This window comes from Coccinella septempunctata, chromosome 1 (assembly GCF_907165205.1).
Source record: "Coccinella septempunctata chromosome 1, icCocSept1.1, whole genome shotgun sequence".
Taxonomy (NCBI): domain Eukaryota; kingdom Metazoa; phylum Arthropoda; class Insecta; order Coleoptera; family Coccinellidae; genus Coccinella; species Coccinella septempunctata.
Window position 1 is genome coordinate 37,162,347 of NC_058189.1, and position 25,382 is coordinate 37,187,728.

The window sequence follows — 25,382 nt, forward strand, 5'->3', positions numbered from 1 at the left end:
AAGTAAATTTATAATATGTATGTTTCATTTGAATCTAAACGAATTGTCTTTAGCTTAATGTTTCTACAATTCAAAATATTGTGAATGAAGAGGATGACAAAGAAATGATTAAAAATATAGATTATTGAAAGTGCGTATGTAAGGGTAAAGAATTCACGGCGCATGAAATCTCGAGTAAATTTTCTAGAGAATTCTCGGCTGTTGCAAACGAGCATTATATGTTAATATGCCTATTGGAAGAAATACTATCCAAATTGGAGCAAATCGTCTGCTGTGATGTACAAGAGCAAAAACTTATACAAATTACAGGTTATAACAATGCCAACTCAATAAAACCCTACTCGACATTTTCATCAGTTATAGAAACTAACCCGTCTAGATCTTCATTCAACTTTTTCAATTATTCTTTTGTTAATTGTACCTGAATAAATTTTTTTTGTTCTGTATTTTTTTCTATAATTAGCAAAAAAATTTCTATCCAAAAACACTAAAACATTGATAAATTATCAAAAGAAATTTTTAACAACTTTTGTCAAGCTTGTTGCTAATAAGTAACAAACTTGTTTCCAAGCAACAAGTTTCCGAAACCTGTTATAATTTGTTTTCGAACAATTATAAATGTCCTAGGGTTATTACTATTGAAAAGTATATCTACTTCGTACGATACTTTACTCCAACCCTTTAAGTAGGATTTAAATTTAACTTCGAGAAATAAAATCATTTCATTGGTATTGCGAACCATTAACGATGACTGAACACTTAATTGTAAGGTAATTAGTTGCAAAAATATTTATGGAGGAAAACACCTTGGCTGTCCTCTTATGGAGAATTCTATTGTTTACTTGGCACAGACACCTTAATGATATTTTGGTATATTCAAGATGCGAATATAGTCCAACGATTAAGATCTCCCACTTCATCTTCCCATTTAATTCATCATGAAATAACTTACTGAAATAGATAAAATCAACATGAGGGTAATGAAATCGAGTGAAATTCACATAACTCCGTCACTACAAGAATTGTGGACAAAAATAGAATTCTCTAGACAGTAGAGAGATTTTTTACTGACGACTCAAACACCCAAACAAAGTAAAACGCATCTCGATGTACGAAGTTAAATAAACGTAATTTGGTAAACATATCCGGTATACGGGGTGTTCCAAGAGTAAGCGGTTCCGATATACAGATAATCATTATAATCCATAATCATAATCATCAAACTATTATCATTACACCATACATATGTATTTAGTAAGTTGAATTATGCTTCTGTTGTGTGGACTCTATATTTTGAAACTTATCGTGACCGACTGGAAGAAATTCTGCGCAAATTTACGTTTTTCGGCCTTCAAATGTAATTAGAAGGTGGAACCTGACTACTATAACTTGACACTCAAATTTTTCAAAATACTCAATCTTAAGGACAGAAGAACAGTCGGTGACCTATTATTCATCAATAAATTGATGAACATTTTAGACCGGCTAAAAAATATGAAAAATGATAAGTCACCTGGTCTAGACGGCATTCCAGCGGAGATATTCAAAGCCCTGGATGAAGACATTGTCAATAGTCTCAATAAACACTATTCCGGAGATGGAACAAGGAGATGTGCCACAAGATTTCAGAGACGCTTTAGTTATCAACCTCTATAAGAAAAAAGGCGATACGTCAAATTGCAACAATTACAGGGGCATATTTTTGCTTAGTGTGGCCGGGAAAATTCTCTCGAAAAGTATGGCTTATCGTCTGATTCCCCTCTTAGAAAAGCTATTACCTGAATCCCAGTGAGGCTTTCGACCAAATCGAGGTACGGTAGACCTAATTTTTACACTGCGACAGCCGCAATAGAAGGCCCGTAAACAACAATCAAGGATCTATACAGCCTACATCGATTTGAGTAAGGCCTTCGGCTCGGTGAATCGGAGGGCGCTATGGAAAATCATGAGACGCCTTGGAGTACCAGAAAAATTCTTAACAGTGTGCAAGAGCCTTCATACCAACAACACCGCTAGAATACAGCATAATGGCTCTACAACCGACCATTTCTTAACCAACTCTGGAATAAAACAAAGATGCGTGTTAGCGCCTTTACTGTTCAATATTTTCGCCATAGCTGTCTTATTCCTTTATTGGAGGCCTATTCAACCAGAAGAGCCTCAGAGCAAAAACCCGTTCAAAGTTTATCACGGAACTTCAATATGCAGACGACTGCGCACTTATCGCTAGCAGCTCAGAGGATCTACAGATAATGTATATAAGCATATATACGAAGCTTTAGTCCTAAGACTCAATATCGACAAAACCAAAATCCTGGTAAGTCCGTCAGAAAGCCTTCAAACAGATATCAGCCTGGAGCATGAGACTCTAGAACAGGTCGAGCAGTTCAAATACTTGGAAAGCTTCATAAATACTAGGGCTAACCTAGACACTGAAATTCACAACCGTATCAATTCGGCATCACGGGCATACTGAAAGCTAAAGGACAGAGTGTTTCAAAATCACGACCTCAATCTGAAGACTAAGACAGCTGTTTACAAAGCAGTGGTCCTCCCAACGATTCTTTACGGAAGCGAAAGCTGGACGCCCTACAGGTGACCTATTAAACAAACGCAACGTCATCTAAGACAAATAATGCACATCAGATGGTTCCACAAAGTCAAATGTCTTGCAGCGCGCGAGTTGTACAACAATTGAGACTCAAGTAACGAGGGTCCGACTCAGATGGAGCGGCCACATTTTGCGGATGCAAGATACAAGACTCGCCAAAATAGGTCTGTAAGGCGAATTCACATAGGGAGCCCGGAAACCAGGAGGCCAGTATAAGCGGTTCAAGGATATACTACATCAATCCTTAAAATCAGTCAATGCCAATAATAACTGGGAACAACAAGCGTTAGACAGGTCACAGTGGAGGTCTTTGGTACACAGTTATAATGGAGACTCGAGAAGGATACAGCGGCGGCCAGATCTGGTTGTGACTATCCATGTCCGGAGTGTGGAAGGATCTGTAGGTCACGGTTGGGTCTCTTCAGTCACAGAAGGGCACACAGTCGCAATTAGCCCTTAGAAAAGTCTGTTCGAACCGTTTTTTTTCTTTTTGTAGATTTATTTCTGGTAACGGGATGCAGCAATGAATGAATGAATCAATAAATTGATCAGCAATCAGCTGGAATGCCTCGATGTCACCCATAAATTACGATACTACACTCCCATAAGGAGATTTAGGCAGCTTGACACATTTTATTTGCCAACTAGGCGCACTAGTGGTGCACTCAACTATCCAATCTATGAACCTTGTAATGAATTTAAGGATAAGGCAGATTTGTTTTTTCATAATTCTAGTTGAAGGAAATAATTTAAAATCACTTCCTCACAACTTATAAATCTTTCGTCACTTTCTACCTAATTTGTTTTATTTTGTGACCAATGCTCAATACAATGCTATGCTTGTTACCCGCACTGTTGAACATTGATTGTTGAAATTTGTCTTGTTCTACTTAGAAATAGGAAATCTGATTTAATTTACTTTTCTGTTGAAATTTTTTTCTTTCTAATATGTGAATACATTTTTTGAGGGTATTGAATTAATTACTTGTATGAGCTCTATAAGTGACATACATAAATTAATTACTTTTAAACATTTTTCAAATTTTGTTCTTCTATAACTTCTGAAATTATTCATTGATTCATCTAAAAATTTGTTCATCTCAAGGCAACATAATGAAAAAATGTACAAAAAATAAGGGCTGCACTGAATCAGACTATTTTCAATTCAAACTCACCGTGTATACAGTATGTATGGGCTGCGAAAAAATTTAAGGGATGATTCCTTGTAAAGAATAGTGTGTACTATTATACGTAGCCTAAAGGACTAAAGATCGATGGGCACTATCTCAATCATTTAAGATATGCCGACGACATAGTACTGATAAGCAAAGATATCCATGAATTGAAATTAATGCTTTTTATTTACCTTCTCAATTTTATTTCTGTCAGTTTTCTGCTTTGTAAGAAAAAATTCTCTTCAGGTGCCATATTTAGGGAGGTGGAGATGCTGAAAAAAAGGTTATTGTGAAAGACCAACATTATTTTTGACAAGGAATCACCGCTCAATTTTTTTCGCAATTAAACTAAGCAAATGAAGTGGGGCAGATAAAAAATTGTCTAAGTTTGACTAGCTATGATTTCGACATTAGGTACTTTGGTGATGTTGAATTTTCACCCCGAGAAGCAAAGTATTGTCCTTTGTCTGTATGTCACTGACGCAAGGTATTTTTTTCAATCACTTCTTCTCATACAGGGTGTAAATTCCGTTTTTGGGATAAGAATTTGGGATTATTAGAAGGCCTTGCAAAGTTATTTTTGATGCTGGATAGCAAGGAGATATAGGAAAGGAGGCGGAAGTGCGAATCGGCTGTGTCCAATGACGTCACACTAGCGCGCATTGGCGTAGATAGCATCAAATATTCCTCTTTGATAGCACTATGGAGGGTTCTCTACCCTCCATAGATAGCACAAACTAGTAGAAAGCGTGCAAAGTGGGAGGTTAGATGTACATTTTTAGGCAAAATGATGTGATCTGTAGAGAAAACGTTGGTTTTTAATATATCGGATCAGAAACTCTTACATCCAGTTATGAAATCGAATTTATTACAAAAATATCTGATACAGTATACGAGAACAGTTAGTGCGGGCATTTAAACCAACAGCAAGTTCAGTACTGAAGGCATATGATCTATATGATAGGAAGAAAAAATTTCGCTATATGATTATCCGACCGAAATATACCTGTGGTAATGAATACAGTGGGATAACGAAAACTGCATGACAATATAAAAGATTAATTGAATATCATGATTTATATAGGAAAGACAGATGAGTAAAGATGAACTTTCAGGAAAAATGGAGAGGACTGTATTAGTATAAACATAAGATGTCTAATTGATGAACAAGTATGATAGTGTGAAGCAATTCAGTTTTTCGTAAGTATGATATTAAGAACTTGTCAGAAATGTGATAAAATCCAATCTATTATTTCAATAACTCAGGAAGGCTGGGTATATAAAATAATTTTCCATTATTACATGTGCTCCTTGTTAACTTATCTCGTAACATAATCAGTTCCCATTGAAATGTTTAACACATACCTTAGAAGATTTAGCAAAAGAAAATTCACATATGTAGTTGGTGTATTTGTCAACAATTAACTTGAAGCACATCAAATACCTGCAAGTACTTTCTAAAATAAGGACACTCTAGAAAAGGGGACAATATCCAAAAGGTTCATCAACATAATTCCAGCCTGTTCTCTTATTAAAGTGTTTCAAGGATGTTTTCTCATTGTTAAAATAACGCAGTCATATAGGTCCTTGATCTCCTTATGCCCAACAGATTAGTAGAAAATTTCTTTCAATTAATTTTTGTTTTTAGGTATATTGTTTCTGGAGAAAGAGTTCAATACCAGATACTGTAGAAAAACACTATCCTGTAATGGCTAACTATTATTGGAACTTCCAAAAGAAGTGTCTCGACTAGAAGTTTAGTAGAAAAGTAACATTAATGAGCTTTGTGAAAGAAAAAAACGGTGCAGTTATAATTTAAATCAATATGGATATGTTGAGTAGGAAAAAATTATCATATGGCTCGGGGACAAACTTTCACAGTTCTATAAGTGGGTTTGATAAAGTAAGACCAACGTCATAATGAACACCTAAAGAAAAAAAACTGTAGTATCTTAGATGATGATTTCTGACAAAACAGAAGCTTATCATTAAATGGGTTAATTAAGAGAGATAACAGAAATGAACGTGAACCAAAGTAACCATACCAACCCAATTGTAACTTCTCATTAAATGAAAAATTGCTGGAAAATACTTTCTGTGTTGGCATCTTGAGCTGCATAATATGTTTTCATCCAAATAAATTATTTACATTCATGTATTTCCACAAATTACATTATTCATGTAAGTGAGATGATAGAATGAATTTTTCTAGACATAAGTTCTTGTAAAATCTTCATCAAACGACACCAACATGTTCAGGAAAGTTTTGGAGGAACTCGAGCACAATCAATAATCCCATAATTATTCACTACCTTCACAGATATATCGATTCGGTAGTTGGATTCGCTTATTCTAAAACAATTTACGTGCGGATAATCTACGCCACTGCTAACAACACCAGTTCTGACAATTTAGCTTGACATAAGCGTCCAATGACGTCAGACCTGCGCCTCCTTTCCTATATCTCCTTGGCTGGATAGTCTGTTAAGTTAGGTTATCAACTCGGACATCTTTGCCACTTTCCGGATACTATGCGTTGCTATGGAAATATCAGTAAACTCTAAAAGAACTTCCTTTCTTTTAGAGTTTAGAAATATCGAAATTCGCCATTTTATGAAATCATCTTTTTCCTTGCCATATTCTAGCTATAACTTCAACATTTCTTCGACGAAGTGAAGCGTGTGAAGCACGAGCCTTCATCTTTAGGTAACCTGGGCAGGGTATTTTTTTCCAGCTGTTCCTGTAGTACAGGGTGTGAAGATGAAACAAATGAGAATTCAAGTTATGATGTGGAATAAACGAAAGAAGCGACATACAATAAATTGTATTTTAATTGGTATTCAGATTTATTTTTCAAATATCAAAATTTATATTTTTTGATCAGACGTTCTCAGAATTGGAAAAAAATTTACTCCTCGATTTACTCAATCAAATTAAATTTTCACTTCGCAATGCACACTTGTTCCAAAAGAGGAATGAACGAACGAAATCATATTGCATGTTCATTTTCAGAATATAGTCCTATTTTTAATTATTTAGTTATAATTTTCAATGCCGCCTTCAGAGATTATGAATAATAAAAGCTCTAAATCATCAACACATACCAAGTGTACCTGAAAATTATATTTGAAAAATGAATTATTGAACTATGAATTCTATCAAAAATATCAAATCTTACGCAGAATGAGGACTTCAATTCACATAATGAAATGTAAAAAAAATCCATAGTTTCTGAGCAATACGATCTTTTTCATATCGTAAAGTTAACACACTCACGAAATGATATCCATTTTCCTAGATCGTAGTAACCCGTTATTCTATCTAATATTTGTTTATTTCGAAAGAATTCATAGTTCAATAAAATATTTTTTCGATATATGTATTTTTTCCAGGCAACGTGCTTAAATTATTTGATGTTTTGATATTTCGGAAAAAAAAATAATTGAAGAGTGGGCTTTTGATATCCAAAATTTCGGCAAGTGACAATGAAAATTATAACTTAATTGAAAACAAGACCGTATTTTCGAAAATGAACATGAAATATGATTTCGTTCTTTTGCAACAAGTGTCAAACAAGTCCTTTTTTCAAATTCTGAAAACGAGAGTTTTTCAGCTGATCCAGGAAATATAGATTTTGATATTTGAAAGATAAATCTCAATATTTTAACCGGTTTGAAGTTAGCAGCCATTTTCTAGCAGCCAGTTGAGATTTAGCGGCCGTTTGACCAGTGGAGTCGGGTACTTTTTTTTTCTTGGACTAAGCATAGTGAAATCGATGTTAGGTCTTGAAAATGAATGAACATTATGGAGACACTTTTTTTATAGCAATCCAGTGGTGTACTGTGATTTTTTTCTAACAGGTATATTTGCTGACCTATAACATGAAGTTGTGTTTTTTCGTAGGTAAATAGTAGTTTAAAATGATTTAGGAAGAATCGACATATTTTTCCCGTTTCGGAAATATACCATACATCGTTCTCAGTCTTTTTAAGTCACTTTAAATTACTGTTTTCATAACTAAAAACACATTTTCATGTTATAGCTCAGCAAATATACCTGTTGGAAAAAATCATAGTACGCCACCTGGATTGCTATCAAAAAAGTGTTTGTATAATGTTTTCATTTCAACATCCTAGCACAAGCAGAAACGGAGATAATGACCAAAGTTGAAATTTACTTTTGGCCTACTCAAAAACAAAAGAAGATAAAGGAATGATCGCATTATTAGTTTCTCGAAAAATGACGACCGTAATGTACCATGCATTTTTCTCTATCTCGTTGGTTTAAAAAAGTTCTAGATCAGGTATCAACAATTTTGCCCACCCTGTACATATTCTGCAAATAGAGCATTTTCGATGTATTCTGTGGACTTTGAGAAGAGGGGGTGAAACTCACCCTTCATTGTTCTGTAACTGAAAAAGCTCTCGGAATAAAGTTTCATAAGGGTTTATGAATATATACACCGAATTTCCGATACTTCATTTATTTTTGAAACCTATTCTCGATTTTTCGTTTCGGTATGCATTAGTCCACGAAAAAAAACCCTACGCCACTGGTCAAACGGCCACTAGATCTCAAGTGGCTGCTAGAAAACGGCTGCTTACAGTGCTTACTTGACAACGGTATATCCTGAACTGTCTTGATAATCTTTAAATTGCCTGAGCCATTTTGAAGAGTAATTGGAAGTCAACAAGCCCACAAAATTTCATTCATATCGGACCACTCATTCTCACGTCATTGATATGAAAATTAAGGTCCAAATCCATGAAACACCCGGTCTTCCAAACAAATGACCTTAGAGTATAAAAAAGCAATTTTTTGAGAAGCCTAGAGCCTATATAACTCTCATTCACCACAGCCTATGCCCAACCACTCATAGAACACCCTGTTTACGTTGAAGGTTGAGTCAGAACGAAAAATCAACTTTCTAGATCTTACAATTAGAGGAGATCCCTAAATAAATAAATTTTTGGCATATACAGGGAACCGTCCCAAACATCTACAAAAATCCACTAAACTTCATGCCATACATGGGTCATAAAATGGCGGCTTTTAACACTTACAATAATAGACTGTTCAATGTTCCTTTAATTCAAGATAATTATAATGAAGAGGTTAACACCCTGAAGTTCCTAGCAAAGGAGAATGGTTACCACCCGAATATCATCGCTAAACTGATGGAGGAAAGAAGGAAGAAACAAAACACCGAAAGATCTAACTTGACCAATTCGGGAGCCAGTACAACTTCGAACAATAGATACTGTTGCATTCCTTTCTATGGCGGTATTTCACACAAGATCGCCAAAGTAATCAGACAGATTGAAAACTCCAAAGTAACTTTTAAATCGGACAACATCTTGAGTCAATTCATAATAAAGAACAAGAGCCCTATCGACAACCTTGAAAACCTGAAGTCTACAAATTGGAGTGCGGCGAACCAGGCTGCAATGTAGTCTATGTGGGAAGAAGTGGTAGATCTATCCGATCGAAGACAAGGGTATATCTAATCAGCGCCAAAACCCAAAAAATGATAAATCCATCTTCGGTTGTCATTTAAGGGAAGAAGAACATAGATTTGATATAAAAGACCAAACTAATTGAGCACTGCGAATTTGGCTACAAACAGAAAATTCTAGAGGAGGTAGAAATCTGTAAACATGTCTGGAACACAGAATACAAGATACTAAATGCTATGTTAACTACCAATGTGAAAGACCCATATAAAATTTTACATTGATGCTCCTCGAGGACTGTACCGTCGAGAAATTCAACACCTAAAAGTCAACCTTGATTGGAAGAAGAGGATTCGTCACTACGAACGTCAGTTTAGTTGTGTTTGTGTTTGTCATTTTATATTGTTAGAATTTTCAGATTATGCCGTTTTGTCCGTTTGTAATTTTGATCTTTATTTTCACTTTGTGACTTCTATATTTTAATCGATTACCATATCACTATGGGACATTAAAATCGTAAGTTTCATTGAGCAATTAACCGAACTGTAGAATTATGTTCTTTTTTCACCTTTTTGCAAAAATTTCCGCTCAACTTGATATATTGTAGTAACGGGTACAATTTTTTCAGAATCTTTGGTTTGATAATGGCGAATACGCCGAAACATGTAACCAGATGATTTAATATAAAAGGTTCCAACAACATAAGTGTTTCATAGACTTTTCCTTCAACTTTGAAAACTAAGCAGATACCTACTAATTTCACAAACCAAATAGACACTCACCACATCTCCTTCACCTCAGTAGAATGCAGCCCCAAAACTCTCATGGCCCCAACTGGGAGGAATAACCAATGGTGCCAAGGTCACTGTTTGCGTCGAAATACATTCGAAAACATAATTCGTTCCATCGTTGTTATCCCAATACTCGTTTCCTTTCGCCAGGAAACAAACAGCGAACTCCAGTTTGTCCCCGAATCGAAGCATATTGGCGTAGATCAGGAAGGAAAATTTATCCGAGTAACCGTCGCAAGAATTGTTGACGTAGCTCGCTTGGACATCCACCGAGTTCCTCCACCGGTCCGTGGAATACCTGACGAAAACGCTCTTGTGGAAATCGATATTCCTCACCCGCACAACTCCCTTGATGGAGCAGGAGATCGGATCGTCCAATACAGCACTCTCCAGACAAACGTTGCATCTTCTGATCCTCTCCATGAAATCGAACCTTTCTCCAGGCTGCGTGAACAGAGGAATCAAGGCCGATTTCGCGTGGGTGTTCGAATAGGGTTTCAGCAGATGAAAATCGTCCGCCTCGTCGTCCAAAGTGTTCAGATCGTTATAAGCCGATGTGGGGATCTTCGGTATCTCATCAACGAATGTTTTAACGTCCGCCAAGTCCAACCCTAAGGCGTCGGCGAATCTGACGATTTTTTTACCCCCCGGCGTTCCAGGAGGAGTCTTCCCACTCTTCAGCGATGAACACCGTCTGATTTTCGGCGTCGATATATCCTCTGCGTCCTGCAAAGGGGAATAAGAACGTTCTCTGCTGTTACCACCGATGTTACATACCGTATTACTCACTTCTGCTGTTTCTTCTATTAAATACCCTGTTTCAGAAATGGAAGTTAATGGTTCCGTTTGAAGAGTCTCGACACCAACCACATCTATTTCGTCGGCAGACAGATCTGAAGCAGTTTCATAGTTATCATCGACCGAACTACTGTCAATAAAATTTTCTGCTGGACTTACAGCACTATCCGTCTCTTCGATGCATATATCATTCCCGTTCTCACTGATAAAGGCACTCGAACGATCACAACCGGTAAACTCGATTGGTTTGGTGTTGAGGAATACCTCTGGGTTGATGAAATGATTTCCATTGGACAGGGGGTTGGTTATTTCGTTTTCTGGACTGAGTGGTGAAGATGCAAACGGATCATGTCCGTGTCCATTTTGATACCATGTGGACGTCGTGTCGGTGTCCTCATGTTGATTACCTATGTTCAGAGTATTGAATCGTCTTCGTAGACTTCGTGCGAAAGCATCCGCACTTCCCCTGCAAGAAGTTGACAGTGAGGTCCCCACGTATCTGCACTCTTCATCATTCATTGTCGGACGTTACAATCGATCACACTAGAACAATAAAAAGAATCAGTCAATTAAAATTGTCGATCAAGTTTATATTTGTCTGTTTACTCATTCTAAAGATAAGTAAGAGAATGCATATGTTTAGTCCATCGGAAGTCTAGAGAGTTCTAGAGCGATATGAGATATAAATAGGTACTAGTACATTTTTATACACTGCGCAAAAAAATTAACGCACATTCTGAAAATCTCAATTTTAATGAAAGTTAACTCTACATTGACTTTATAACTTATTTTTTATGTTCTCTCGGGAAGGTTTTGAACGAAACAAGTCACATTAAATGGAAGAAAAATTCAGGATTTCACCGAATCTTATGTGAAAGAAGAGAAATGAACAATTTTCAAAATACTGAAATGCTGATAAGTGATTTAATACTTGGTATTTCCACCCCTTGCGTTAATTACAGCTCGACAACGACGGTTCATACTCAAAATGAGTGATCTTAAAATGTTCTGATCTAATCCTTCCCAGATTTCTCCGAGTTGGATTCCTAAGTCATTAAGAGTAGCTGGATGATTTTCTGAACTTCTCAGCCTTCTATTGAGGTTGTCCCAAACCTGCTCAATCGGATTGAGATATGGACTTCTTGCTGGCCATTCCATTCGAGAGTCTTCAACCTCTTCAAGGTACTCCTGAACGCTGCGCACACGATGGGGTCTGGCATTATCGTCCATAAAAATGAAATTTTCACCAATGTATGGGGCAAATGGCACTACATGCTCTTCAAGAATGTTCCTTAGGCGCTGGTCTCCCCGAACACCCGCTGCCCGCGACCGACGCGACGTACGCGGACCCGCCGCCGTCAACGTGTGAATGCTATATCAGGGGCTTGACACTTCCTTACCCCCACCCCAAATACGGTTTTTAGTTATGCAATCAATCGCTATGTGGCACTGCATACGAAAATATATATCATATTCTCCGCAGATTACTGTATTCTGACATATTGGATTTGTGAACGCAAACAGTGTCAATGTCAATATGCTTTATAATGCAAATTCTTGTTTACAAACGAGATCTTATACGAGAGTAAATTAAAAATACCCATTTATTGAACTCGACAGTTTTATCAGGAAATCAATTTTCTTGTAAGAAATATTTGATTCAAAGAACCACGTAATTATAACATTAATCGTTTATACTTAAACCAATCCAACCAAACCCTTTAAAAATTGTGTTAATGGAAATGAAAGTCAAACTGTGTAGTCAGTTATTAAGCCACTCCGTGGGGTCAATGATGAAGCTCATTTCTCAATGGGGTAAGTATTTTTTGAAACATAATAATACCAAAATTTACTATTTTCCTTTTTAGAAATCAAGCATCCGCTTCAGCTTCACAGAGAGGCTATCGACACTGCTGACGTTATAACTATTCTTGGATGAGTTATTTGAGCTTGGACATCCACTGCCAAACTCTTAGAGAAGACGGTTAGTATTCAAACAGAACACAATGTTGTTTGGGAGCAGGCGATACAAATTTTCAACATATTTCATTTTATTGCCCTCGAAAGAGAAGATCCATTGTGGTGCCCACTTTGAAGAATATAGTGACAACATTGAACGCATTCCTTTACCTTACTCAAAAACTGTTCAATGATTATCACTTTAAATATATTCTCACTAGGGCTTTCAATCAAGATTGTTTAGTAAACTTTTTTGGGTACATTAGAGCACATGGAGTAAGGAATACTAACCCAAATGTTGAACACTTTATTTCATCATTCAAAACTTTAGTTATTAATAATTTCATGTCGGTGCATTCCTGGTGATCTAACTGTGAGGAAGATAAAACAGGGAGTCGTTGTTTAGAGACTTTGAAATCTTTCCTGCAGGAAAATATAAAATCCACATAGGTCTTTGGGCAACTAATTTTTTCTTTTCCGAATTATTCATGCATTCTAAGCTTTGGCATGCTGTTTTTGATTTCTATTGCCGACTCCCAACAAACATTGTGTCCTTTTTGGATAATGTTGAAGATTTCTGAACATATAATAATTTCAACCTCATTTCCTATGAACAATATTATTACTGATGAGGATAAATTCAGATGCATACCACCCGACAATATGAATATCGACAAGTGTTACGATCTGAATTGAGCTTGCCAGCTTGTCGATATTCATATCGTCGGGTGGTATGCATCTGAATTTATCCTCATTATTTTATTCATTGCCTCCCTGTTTAGGCGTGATCATTCTTTATTAATATTATTACTGTTTATTATAATTATTGTCTTACGAAGATATGTGACCCTATTGACATTTTACCTCTGCTCATATATTCATTGCCATAATTATAGCTTATGTATTTCCATATTTTTTTTCCTGTGCTAGGTATATCAATATATGTATATTTTTCATGACAAGTTTTATTTCTCCTTAAAATTCGCCCTAATAATCCATATAATACTATCGACGTCTAAAATACCAGTGAATGGGCTAATTTAAATTTCGCGCCATGCGATTGCAGTTTCCAGTTATACCGACATTTCTCCCGGTTAGTTGGGTGGCAGCCGCATGGGGGCGCTGAGGGCGGGATAAACTGTATTTTGCATCGTAGAACGTGAGTGTCAGATCTATTCTACTCTGTAATCTGTGTGCTATATTCGGAAAACTACGGGCACGGTCTCCCTGAAACGTCGCGTGCGACGTTCAGCCGCGGCTGGCGAAGGTCACACGTCGCACGCGCCGGTTGGATTGATCACGGCCTTCTAAAGACAAGGCCGTGGATTGATTCAATAGCATAGTGACGGGTGGACGTCAGAGGGAAAAATGAGTTCTTTTAATAAGAAAAAGTACGGAATGCTGATTCAGTTAATAGAATGTTATCTTGCACTATACATGCCTCACATAGTGACTATAAAAGTAATGTACTCAAGCATAATGATTTTTAGAGTGTGAAATAGGCCGTAGACATCTAATGGTTGGAGGTTTTGTGATTTCATGTTCAATTAAACTTAAACTTCTTGGGGAAGTCGAAAAAATTCATTAAATTTTGTATCATTGCACTTAATACAGTTATCCAAACCGTAAAAAGTGCCTTCCTTTTTCCTGTTCTGGAACATTGTATCCGTTTTTTGCCCCTTTGTTGACAAAGCCAATAGTTCATCGTCTTCTTCCCCAAAAATCAAACGAGTAAGTTATTCTACTCGAATTCTACATTCATCTTGAAACACACTCTTATACATAGTAGCATAGTGTTGCAGCGCGCATGTAGAATGCGAAAGGTATTTCAGAGAGACCATGCGCCCGTTGTCAGCGACCGCCAGCGTTCCCGTATGACGTCAGCCGCACGTCGTCGGTAGCGGGCAGCGGGTGAGGGAGACCAGCGCCTAATATACTTATCAGCATTCATAGCTCCATTATCAACGACCACTAGGTCTGTGCGAGCAGTCAAAGATATTCCACCCCATACCATAATCGATCCTTCCCCGAAACCAGTATAGTATTCAGGAAATTGCACTGGGCATATCTTTCATGTGGACGTCTGTATACAAGGGAACGTCGATCAGAATGGTAGAGGCAGAATCTGTGAAGAGAACTCTTTCCCAATCGGCCTCTTCCCAATGGATATGCTCTCTCGCAAAATCCAAACGCGCCCTTCGATGGACTGGGGTAAGAGCTGGGCCTCTTGCCGCTAGACGAGGCCTTAAATCATATTCTCTGAGGCTATTTCTTATTGTCTGAGTGCTAATTTGCACCTCATGAGTTTGCTCAAGCTGAATTTGAAGGAGGCGAGCGGTTGCAAACCGTTGTCTCAACGAAGAAACTCTCAAGTAACGTTCTTGAATGGCAGTTGTTACCCGTGGTCTACCCTGTCCTGGTCTTCGGACATTCATACCTGTCTCCCTGAATCGGTGCAATATTCTGGACACACTTGTATGGGAAACTCCAAAACTTTCTGCAATTCTTGTGTATGTCCACCCTTCTTCTCGCAAAACTACCGCTTGGGCACATTCCTCTTGGGTCAAATTGCGTGTTTCGCGTTGCATAGCGATCGAGTGTAGAAAATCAAACGAAAGAAAAACTATTGATCACCAGAATTGATCGAGAACAACTGATTTTAGAATGGAGCCAACACATTAAAAATCTGATAATATCATCTTTTTTTATTCCTGCTGGGAAAAAACATCTGTATTGAAGAAAACCTTTGAAAGTGGATAACATATGCATGCATAATTCTGATAAAAATAATTATCATTGAGAACACCTTCAGTTGTAGAATAAATTTGAAATTTCCATAATGTGCGTTAATATTTTTGCGCAGTGTATTTGGAGTAAATACACTCTACGATGAATTAGAGCAATAAAGGTATTCGTATTGATGTAGGTCCAAATGTTAACACATCAGTTCAAGAAGAGGATTCATGAAACTATTTGAACGACTAGAATATTTCTTCTGGAGTCGTCCGTGATTTACTGAAAATTATCATGTTTACAAGTTGATTATATCAGCTGGTATTATATAATATCAACGCTCGACAGAAAAAACGAAGTGATGGATATTTCCATCGACACTTGTAAACAGAATGATTCACGATTTTCTAAAAGAAATGGGAGCATTATGATTTTAAAATTTTCATGGATAATCTTGAGAGCTTTAAATATTATCAGAAATTGCAAAATAAATTGGTCGTCAATAATAAGATATTGATGTTTTCCGAAATTGGAATCTTTCCGTATAATCTTAATTTTTTTAATATAATACAGGGTGTCCCAGGATTAATGGGAATAAATTCGAATATTAGTTCAGTACCTCGAAACAAGAGGAAGAGTTCCTAAGGATTATGGATTTATTAAATTTTTTCAGGGAGACAGAGATGAGCTACAGAGGGGTGAAATCGGCAACCCTTTTTACATTTTCTAGTATAACTTCTCATTCGGACTCACCAAGACATATATGTATTGAAATGACGATTTTATCTGGAAACTTCATAGCCCTTCAACTGTGTCCGTAAAAGTACAAATTAAATTCTTTGGTCTGCTTTTGCAAATCGCATCAACTTATTTCTCATTTGAAAATTTTTTGGCATAATTTGTGCATAAATCAGGTAGACACAACGATCGTAAACGCTAATACTCTGCTGGCGATCGAACTGACATTCGAAATTACGAAATGTCGATCTTATAAGCAACAGAATGGCGGCTTTTGGTTGGTGTACAAAAACAAAGCAATAAAAATACTTTTTTTTATGTGCATCTCTATGCGATCAATACCTCTGCAAAATTTGTTCATCTTAGTCCTACTTTGAGAACAATTGAATAAATCGAAGACCTTATTTCCATTAATTCTGCGAAACCCTGTATATACAGGTATATTAATATAAACAGTATAATCATAAGATAGAGTTTCAGATGAGGTTAGCGTAACGGAGTGTATCATACAATTTGGCGTATGATACAAGAGCTTTGGGAAAACCGTTTCTCCCTCGTGAGTGTAGTGGATTGTAGGCAAAAAACCGTTTACAAAATAAGCTGAAATACTTGGATATTGAAGGGCCTCTCGCACTGCAAAAATTGATGGTTTCCTCGAGGAAAAAAATTAAATTCAATATGTAAGATTGACCTAAAATTGAGTCCAATCAAAAAATGAATGTCGGAAACTGCATATATATAGCCCTAAGGCCATCCTGAAATTTATAAACGGGACAATGATTAACCAAATGGTTTTTCTCCTAGTTTCCTGCATTCACAACTAGGATGTTTCCATCGAAAAAGTATACTTTTGCAACGTCCGTGACGATTCAGAATACACCATGGTTTCCTGGGAAGATCAAAACCACAAAGTCTATTCGAGTGATCAGACATTGTAATTTCACCTCTGGCCTATTTCACTGTTACTCTCGCGTCTTCTCCTTAAAATTCATTATTCTAACCTTCTGGTTTTCTGATGGAATAAAGAGGCTCTCTCAATTTTCAATTGATTGCTCTGTCACTGTGTAACCGTTGTGTTAATATTAAATTTATTGAACTCCTCAACGTCTAAGTCTGACATCAAGTGACTTCTCATTTGAATTGCTCTGGACTATCTCTTGTCTTCAGTTGAATTATGTCTCTCTGAGTCTATAGATGTTGTTGATATTAGTTTGCTTTTACTGTATTAGCTTCATGCAGGTGATATATTCATTTTATGATTGTGAACGATATACAATAAATGTTTTTATACCATCTCCAACTCAATTATCTTTTCATACAGTCCACTACTCTTTAATTACAAAATCATTCCACCCTCGATTTTGAACAGGGTGGTACTTTTTTCAGAATTCAATTCCTGTCTGCATGCCGTTAGAAATTTTCATAATATTATAATTCAGACATTAAACTACCATCCTAATTGCTGTTAGGGTAGCGGCTAGAGGGGTAGTGATATCGAATTCATTTTTTGACCCGTCCGAGCGTTTTTTCCATCTCAAAGAACCAAATTCGACGTGTGAAAGTTATTGTTGGAATACTGAGTCACTCTGTATGATAATAAAGCGATGAAAAAAAATACACTACTGCTGAAAATTGTATTGCCTTTCCAACAAGGTGCTGCTCGACCCCTTTTCCCTATTCAAAAATGAGAGCTGTTAGGGGTTGCGGCTAGAGGGGTAGTGATATAAAACTCATTTGAACACCCTTATTTGTCCCCCTTTCAACAAAATTTGATCTGTCTGAGTGTTTTTTCGTTATTCCATCCCAAAGCTCTGAATTCGGGGTGAAAAATTATGGATGGACCACCCTGTATAGATGCGAGAGAACATAAAACGCTGAGGGAGGCGAAGCCATCTTAGTGAGAAGAGACCTGAAACAATATTTCAAAGGAAGCTCCGATGGAACACAAACTGAATCAGTGACGATTGTCACAAATCGACGAGAGTTTAAATGCCCTCGGCATATAAATCACCTACAAATAGCATTGTGGGTAAAATACTGGAAGGATCAAATCCAAAAATTTGAATCGGAGATTTGAACTGCAAATCAAGACCGATAACAGAAATGGAAAGAACATCAAAGATTTCGCTGAAAAACAAAATGCTACGGTAATAGGACCAGAATTACCAACATATTTTCCATATGGAAGATGATTGTCCGATTGGATAGACATTGCAATAATAAAAAATATTACACAAGAATTCTCGATAGAGACTATAGAAGATGGAACCTGTGACCACAACCCTATCGAACTGATACTAGGAGAAAGGCCTAGCAGATAATTCATGCAAACAATAGAGTAAACCGATTGGGCTATACATAGCCATTTGATACAAACTCGTACAAGCTCACAGAGCTTCTGCGGGGTACTTCGGAGAATCAGGATGAAATAAAATAACAATAATAATAATTGTAATTACCATCCAGATTCTGTATTGGAAAATGATCATCATAAGCTCTACTAGGATCGCACGGTTCTCACAGACCGGAATGTTCCTCTGGAGAGGAGTGTTAAAGCCGCAAGACTTAAGTCAATAACTGCACCTATTTCAATAAGACGCGGAATTTTCCAAGGAGACTCGCTGAGCCCTCTGTGGTTCTGCATGGCCCTGAATCCATTGTATGATAAAATTGAATTCTACGGACTACAAATTCTACATCAAGAACGGCAGTAGAACTATGATGAAACTGAATCATCTTCTTCACATGGACGATTCGAAACTCTTCGCATCTACTAAAGATAAAATTCAAAGGATGCTGAAAATGGTAAAAGGATTCTGGAAAGATAACAAAATGAAGTTTGGACTGGAAAAACGTCGACTTCTGAACATAACGAGAGGCAAAATAGAAGATGTTACATTTAAACTCAAAGAAGGTCCAGAAATATAAGGAAGTCACTGTCGGAACGATTCGAGTAGCATCTGTTTTGACACTGAAACTCCATGTTGTGACTATTTTCGTGAATAACATGCTAATTAATTTATCGATACAGAACAATTAAGGAATTCTGATTATCATAAGTATTGACTGAAGGGACCTTAGTAGCTACATATGATTTCAAATCACAAACAATAACAAAGATATCTAATAATCAAACAAAGTTGCACGTTATTGTTTCGTGAAGGCACTCCTCAATATTTATGTTCACATATAATTTTTAATGTACCAAAATGAGGTAAGGAACAATAAATGATACATGAGAATTCCAATATTCGCACTCACTGCTGTAATGTGTTCAAGAAAATTATTTGAAGTCTGCAATTTATACATTGAAGGTAATGTAGTTATCATTAAGAAGCTTATTCACGTTAATGGCACTTTTCATGGAAAACTTAGAAAACAAATATGTAATTAGAATCTCATACTAAAGGTAGTCTCATAAATGAGGTACAGGCTGTTCGCCAGAATAAAACCCTATACTTTGTATACGAATCTATAGGAGCTACCGAAAAAATTTCCGAGTGAAATTTGTTCTGCATAAATCAGTCTTCAATCATTCGCTAATACTATGGAGAGTGGAGAGAAGGAGAACGATCGCTGCTTTGAGACCACAGATTATTTGTCCCCTAAAATATGTACCAATAGGGTAGTTCATGTTTTTGCCAACAGCGGCGCTGGCGATCACAGGATGGCGAAATTTTGATTTAAACTAGTTAAAGTTGGCTGAGTGAACTGTATTCCTGGTGACAGATGATAAGAATATTATCATTTTCGATTTTTGAAAAGAGAACAACCTATGATCATGGTGAAATGTTGATGCGTGCTCTAGTGTAAAGCCTGTTTGCAACAGCCGAGAATTCTCTACAAAATTTTGGCAAGAAAACGGCAGAGATTATTTTGTATGCGAATGAATAGTGAATTCTACCGAAAGTAAGTATGTAACTGCAGAGAATTCACTGCGCATGAATTCACGAGTAAATTCTCTAGAATTCTTTTCTGTGTTTCACAAAAACTCACACTGCGTCACCTCACTAACCTGCGTTCTTATTTGCGCCTGGCCTAATTAATAAGTGATAAAACTGAGATTTATGAATACGTGCCTTTAAGGCCAGGCTCAAAGAGAAACGCAGGTTGGTGAGGTGACGCAGCTTTTTCCTGCGCTGCACGTACTGTCTGACGAGTCACTGTCACGCTTTATTTGCGCGGTCTTGATCATTTCTGTGTTTTACAAAAACTCACGCTGCGTCTTAGAATATAGAATAACAGGAAGGAGCATATTGTTCATTTCAATTTGACCGGAATAGAAGAGAAATATGGCCGACATATATTTCCGTTTCAACAGTGGCGTAGAACAATGAAGTTTCCAAAAAACTAACATCAATAGTCAGTTGATTCTGATTAATCAAAAAAATTAGGAAAGCACTGACGTAAAGTCAGAAGCTTTTTCACACTCGTTTCATTTGATAATCAAAGCGGAAATTCACCCCGCCTAACACTGCTTGGCTATATACTTATTGGTATTAAGGTCTATGACTTAACATCACCTACGCCCATGGAGTGTTATTGTCATGGGATAACCTTGTTATGTCATGAAATGCAGAAACTCATAATTAATACCTGATATTCAGCTTAAAAAATCACCTACCTATGAATTATTCACGCTAAAATATCCAAAATCCTCATTTCCAGCAAATTTCAAGAATCCAAATCACCAAAATTAAGTTAAAACATCACTTCGTTCATTTGGCCACAGATATCAGAATCATTTGACTTCCAAGTCTGCCACTTTTCAAATCAGGACTTGGAAGACCAATATGGCCGTTTCCGTCGCACAATTCCCGTCACATTTATTCGAAAAAGCTCCTTCCTGATATTCTATGTTCTAAGCGCTGCGTCACCTCACTAACCTGCGTTTCTATTTGCGCCTGGCCTAATAGACGGAGAGCCAGAGCCAGAAAAAGTCTCTGAGTTTCTTAAGCCTGGTTTTTTCTCAGGTGATTACAATCATAATATACAATAAAATGCTGCGGCCAGTCAAGTGGATGTTAGAACATGTGCCTCTGGTGCGTGATCAAATATGTCATGATCACCGACATAATAAAATCAATTTCTTAAGGCTGAAACTTTATAAACTTTTGTATTTTGGTATCTAAATCGAAATTATGATAGTCAGTCAACGTCCAATCGGGACACAGCTGGTCAGTCAGCTTTAATGTGCGTAGCGCGAGGCGTAGCGTCGTTTAGAAGGGTGCAATTCGTTTATTAAGCGTAAAGCGTCAGTGGATAAAAAATTAAATTTTTTTCGCTCTCTATAGATATTACATCATAATCGTTCAAAGTAACACATTTATTTTAATAAGGCACTTCCATGTCGCAATTGTGCCTTAAAATCTCAGAAAAAAAATTCGTTCGAAATCAACAATGTTCTCAACTAACGCAGGTATACGCACAGGTAAGAACTCCTTGATTTTCAAACATTTTTAACTAATATTCATTTAATTCATTAGGGATAACAAGCTATAAATAATCATCACATAATTCATCATCTGAATCTTTCATATCATTATTCTCACTATCGTGATCTGACACGTCAAGCTCAGGTGTTGCAGAATCTAAAAAATAAATAAATTTGACGGTGAGCATTACGCCAAATATTTCTAATGGATCTCGCTCTTAAGAACTGTTGCATCAATTCTGATTGGCATGGTGGCATACTCGACCCATCTACATTGATTATTTTAATTTTAAAACGATCGTTTGTGGTACTAAGACATTTATACGTCTTCTAAAATAAAACGAATCTTGCCTCGTCAATTGATTTAATTTTTTTCAAGACATACAAATGGGAAACAAATCCTTGAACCCTATTTAAAATATTATTCTGGTTGATTTCATCTGCAAGTCCAAGGTCAGCGAATGTTTTTTGAAAATCTTCGCTCTGCTTCATTATCATCATATAAAAACGCTCTGAGAGGTTTTTTTTTACCTTTCTCATAAAAAGCTGTATTAAAATCACTTTCAATTAGAGCATGCAGTCCAGGAAGAGCATTGCAAACAGAATTTCACAATTTTTGATGCATTCTACGGACATTAATCATCCTTTGATGATTCCTAGTCCCAACTTCTATCTACGCGCATTAATGCTGACTGACCAGCTGTGTCCCGATTGGACGTTGACTGACTATCATTATTTTGATTTAGATACCAAAATACAAAAGTTTATAAAGTTTCAGCCTTAAGAAATTGATTTTATTATGTCGGTAATCACGACATGTTTGACCGCGCACCAGAGGCACATGTTCTAACATCCACTTGACTGACCGCAGCATTTTATTGTATATTATGATTGTAATCACCTGAGAAAAAACCAGGATTAAAAAATTCAGAGCTTTTTTTTGGCTCTGGCTCTTGGACTATAAAGCGTGATGGTGACTTGGCACAGATACTACGTGATACGCAGGAAAAAAATGAGTCACCTCACCAACCTGCGTTTCTATTTTCGCCTAGCCTTAGTGTTTTTTAAGACAGTTTATTCTTTCAGGTAAGTGTTTATGTATGATAGTTGTTTCATTCATTTTCGAATATTTATATTGCCCTTTAAAAACTCTGTAACAATGCTGTATGTATAAAACTTTTAGGTCATGTCGTACTGCAAGTAGGTACATTATTCGGTTTGTTGAAAGATATATGACATTTATGCCTATGACGGCAGAGTCAAAGTGTTCCTAAGATAGCATAGAAAGCCATCATATTCTTTGTTTTTGAATTAACAGCTATGGCAACAAGAAGTAAGAGACATCTCTGGAAACAGAAAGATATGGAGGCAGTGCTAAATGTAATGGGTTGAGAGCTCGCAGCTTAAACTTTTAACGTACCATCGACAACTGTGAAAAGAAGTTTTGCCCTAAATAAAGGATCTGCAAAAGAACACGGCATTTATAAAAATAATCAAATGAAATAAAAACTTAGCTTTAGTCCTGTGATACCATATGTGTGGTTAAATTCAATATTTAAAGAGTTTTTCAATCATGCCATTTGAAGAAAAAGAGAAAAATTATGCATTTTCAAAATGTTGCAACACCGCTTTTGACCTCTCATAATGCTCTGTTTATAAAAAAGACTCAAAGATCGATATTCCTGTTTTTGGCAAAAACTCAAATTCGTCATTTAGAAAGATTTCTCACTCACACTATTTCGAATATTGAACTATTTCTGCTGAAAATTATCAATAAGTCCGAAGCGGACAATCCGAGAACCATAAAGCTACATAATGATCGGGCAATGTAATATTTGGAAAATAATTTATTATTTTGTCATATCCATTTGGGCACTTTTTAAATTGCCCGGGCATTATGAACAATGCCCAATTATTTACATTGCCCGTAACATATGTATTTGATTTCGTCTTGAGCACTTTTCAAATGTAGAATGAAATAAAGGGTGTTCTATTTAAAAAAAGGTTACTTTGTATACAAATGAATTAGTATTAATGAATTATTGGAGACTGATTTATCCAGAACAAAACTTGGCTTGAAAAGTTTTTCGGTAGCTTCTTTAGTTTCGCATATAAAGTATAGGGTCCTTTTCTGGCGGAAACCCAGTACAGGGTGGGCAAAATTGGTGATACCTGAACTATAACCAAAAAGTATCTGATATGAACAAGATTTTGAAAAAGCTTCCTTTTTTTGCAGAACTTCGGTAGTGTAGACGTATCAAAAAACAATGGAGTTTCATTCAACTCGATGAAGCAAATAATTATTCCTTTTATAGAATTTTTTTTTGCTTTGAAAATAAATCCATTAGTAGTCTTTGAACCTTTCTCCTAACAGTAGTAATGCGGAGTATGTGAATGAGGATGCAATAAGTTAATTTTAGAACAGTTTAATTCCGACGATTGTTCGAGACGCGCAATATGTTCATTTTCTTGACGTAGGCTGCGATCTATTTCAATCCTTCCAATACTATATATATATATATTAAATACTATAAAACACAAACGGACGGAAAAATTCTGTTAACAACCCATTTCTCGGCCAAGAAGATTTTTCTGCCGCAAATTGGATGGGAATGATTTTTCAAATCGCATGAAACCTTTCTCTAGTAGTTGTTACAGAGGAAAAATTTATTTGGCACTACTTTAGATATCATTACTCTGACAAGGCACTGACAAAATTGATTGTCTCATATCGCTCAAATTCTGACTCAACACATGAGTATCAATTTTATTTATAAGTAAGGCCTTCGCTAAAATCATCGCCGAATTGTATGAGGAAGTTTGACAGTCTATGTTATATGACTAAACTGCCTGATTTGTACCGCCATGCGAGTACATATAAAACCACTTAGATATTTTGAAATTGAAAAGAGATATTGTATATCCCATTCATTCTGGCGGTTATTCACTTGGATGACTGGACTTGGGTGAACGTCATCCTCGTGAATAATAGCCATTATAATATGCTCGTTGAATAATACAATACAAATACATATAAACTCACATACCACTGCAATGGTCTATATTCTCTTCAAAAGAAAACTTTATTCGTCCGTCACAATCGACGCCAAATTAATTATTTTGTCTCCACGGAAAATTGAAAAATCACCATAATCTAACGTGCGTTCAAAAAAATTCGTAGTCAAGTAGGCTATGGAATTTTGAACTACGATATTTCGTGTCTGAATGTAATTCTTAGCTTTTGCCTACTCATTCATTCATTGCTATATCCCGTTGCCGGGAATGAATCTACAAAAAGACGAAAAAAAGGAAAAAACAAAAAGAAAAGAAAGAGAAAGGGAAAAGAAAAAAAAAAGGTGCGAACAGACTTATAAATTTTTCAAGATGAACTGTCAAGTTAGAAGTTAGCATTTTGGATTGTTGTTGAATAAAAATTATCAGGAAATCATAAAGATGGTTTTCACGGACGTGTAAAAAGCATTTATTTTTGAATCTTATTTCGAAATTGGGGAGAAAATAGAAGGAGAGTGGAAATATTCTTTAATGTTCCAGCAACATTCACAATGTATATCCCAATGTTGCTGAAAGAATCAATCTTTCGAAAGTACTGTGTGCGATGCGTCGACGAAACAGGTATGTTAAAGCGAAAAAGAAGAAGAAAACCTCAGAGTTATTCAACAATAATGAAAA

General features: G+C 36.4%; 1 protein-coding gene across 1 annotated transcript in view; it reads right to left on the reverse strand.

Moving 5' to 3' along the window:
- LOC123313640 (glycogen-binding subunit 76A) overlaps positions 1-25,382 on the reverse strand; it is an 89,277-nt gene that overhangs the window by 8,493 nt on the left and 55,402 nt on the right. Inside the window, exon 2 of the mRNA XM_044898608.1 lies at positions 10,022-11,371. Coding sequence (XP_044754543.1) covers positions 10,037-11,347 — 1,311 coding nt within the window. The 5' untranslated portion in view covers positions 11,348-11,371 and the 3' untranslated portion in view covers positions 10,022-10,036. The remainder of the gene's footprint in view (positions 1-10,021; positions 11,372-25,382) is intronic.